This window comes from Frankliniella occidentalis, unplaced genomic scaffold (assembly GCF_000697945.3).
Source record: "Frankliniella occidentalis isolate FOCC.00 unplaced genomic scaffold, Focc_3.1 Scaffold306, whole genome shotgun sequence".
Lineage (NCBI taxonomy): Eukaryota > Metazoa > Arthropoda > Insecta > Thysanoptera > Thripidae > Frankliniella > Frankliniella occidentalis.
In genome coordinates, this window is record NW_026267431.1 from 81,843 (window position 1) to 83,532 (window position 1,690).

Below are 1,690 nucleotides of genomic sequence, written 5' to 3' on the forward strand. Positions count from 1 at the left end.
TGGCGGGGGCGCGCGGCCGCCGCGGTGCTCCCGCTGGGCCTCGACGTCGTCCCAGAGGTCGAGCGCCGACTTGTACAGGAGCCAGCCCTTCACGTTGGACAGCGCGCGCTCCTCGCTGCCCGGTGAGCCCCTCGGTGAGCCGGAGCCCCGGGGTGAGTCCGACGGGGAGCCGTTGGCCCTCGGAGTGGAGTCGCCGCCCCTGGGGAAGGGAGAGCTGCTGTCAGACACGGCGTTGGTGGGAAGGGGAGGAGGAAGAGGATCCGAGGTACTCACACCAGAAGAGGACGAGAAGAAGAGAAGGAAGAGGAAGACGAAGTACCGTCACCGACCAAAGAAACCGCCACCAGAAGTCACCAGACCAGAACACTACCCAAGAGGCGTTTCCACCATCACCGAGCCACAGAAATTCACAAAGGTGTCCTGCCCGAGGCGGTTCGCCATCGCAACGTGGCGAGCCGCAGATTCTCTCTGTCTCTCTCACACACACGCGGGCCGCACCTGGAAGGCTCGTCGTCCGAGTAGTCGATCTCGGGGGCGGCGGGCGGCTCGTTGCTGAAGCCGCTGTCGTTGGACGAGTGCAGCGAGGCTCCCACGGTGGCGCCCTGTCCGGCGGCGCCCGGCTGCTGCTGGCGGATCACGGCGCCCAGCGGGAGCGGGCCGAGCGGGCCCATCATGGGCGGCCCCCCGCTAGCACTCCGAGTCGGTGTGTGCGGCGCCGGGGCGAGCGGCGGCGGTCCGGACGGAAGCCCGCGGCCCATCAACTGCAAATTACGAGGTTAGTGTTTCAGAAATACTCTTGTGCAGCAAGGCTGTTTCCTCCCTGAGACTGGCTCTGCCGCGCGGCGGCGCAACAACTCTTGCTGTGAGCGAATGAAATGGGGGACACTCATAATATGGAAGCTCGCGGGGAGGGACAGTTGAGCGAGAGTAAGAGTCTTAAGTGGGCGAGCAGGGGGAAACTTTATTGCGAACGGGAGAGAGGGGAAGGGGGAGAGTGGGGAGGGGGTTGCATCTGATGAGATAAAAATGGAAGTTTGCTGTCCTTGGGATTCCGCACCGCGCCTTCTTTTAGCGAGCTGGCCATTACGCGGGTAAAAGCCCCCCGACGAGCCCAACAAGCGCGCAAAAGGAGAGGGTAGGGGAGAGAGTGGAGGGCTCTCATAGACGTGCGAGGCGAGCGCCGAAAAAGAGACAAACAGAGGCGGGGAGCGGGAGCAGGGTGGTGGAGGAGGAGGAGGGGGAGGAGGAGAGGGGTGCGGCCGGCTGAGCCAGCCGGGGCCGGGCGGGGCGGCAGGGCGTCGCGCTGGAGAGGGGCGTTAGGCGCGTGAGGGCGGGACGGGCGGCACCGACGGGACAATCCGGGGCTCTGCGCGGGACAGGGGAGGCCTCTGACTGACGGCTGGCAAACATCCACCCGGACAATGCAGTGGGCGGGCGGGGGCGGGGCGGGGCGAGGATGATAGGTGTAGGGACGCGCCGGAAGAGCGAAAGGGGATAGGGAAGTCCCACTTCCTGCTCATGGTAGCGAGCTGATCTATGAATAGACAAGCACGCCCCAATCACTGTCATGGACGCGGTGCTGGGCGGGGTGGCGAGGGAAGGGCGCGGCGGTGTGAGCTCTCTACTCTACCTGTGGGTGGCCTCTGGGCCCGCGGGGGGACTGCAGCAGCATGGGGGGCGGCGCTACGGG

At 66.0% G+C, this 1,690-nt stretch overlaps 1 protein-coding gene across 1 annotated transcript in view; it reads right to left on the reverse strand.

The window, feature by feature from the left end:
* LOC127750995 (collagen alpha-1(I) chain-like) overlaps window positions 1-1,684 on the reverse strand; it is a 5,735-nt gene extending 4,051 nt beyond the window's left edge. Inside the window, exons 1-3 of the mRNA XM_052273852.1 lie at window positions 1,631-1,684; window positions 499-761; window positions 5-199 (exon numbers count right to left, since the gene is read on the reverse strand). Of these exons, the coding sequence (XP_052129812.1) occupies window positions 5-199; window positions 499-761; window positions 1,631-1,672 (500 nt within the window). The 5' untranslated portion in view covers window positions 1,673-1,684. The remainder of the gene's footprint in view (window positions 1-4; window positions 200-498; window positions 762-1,630) is intronic.
* Window positions 1,685-1,690: the final 6 nt, after the last annotated feature.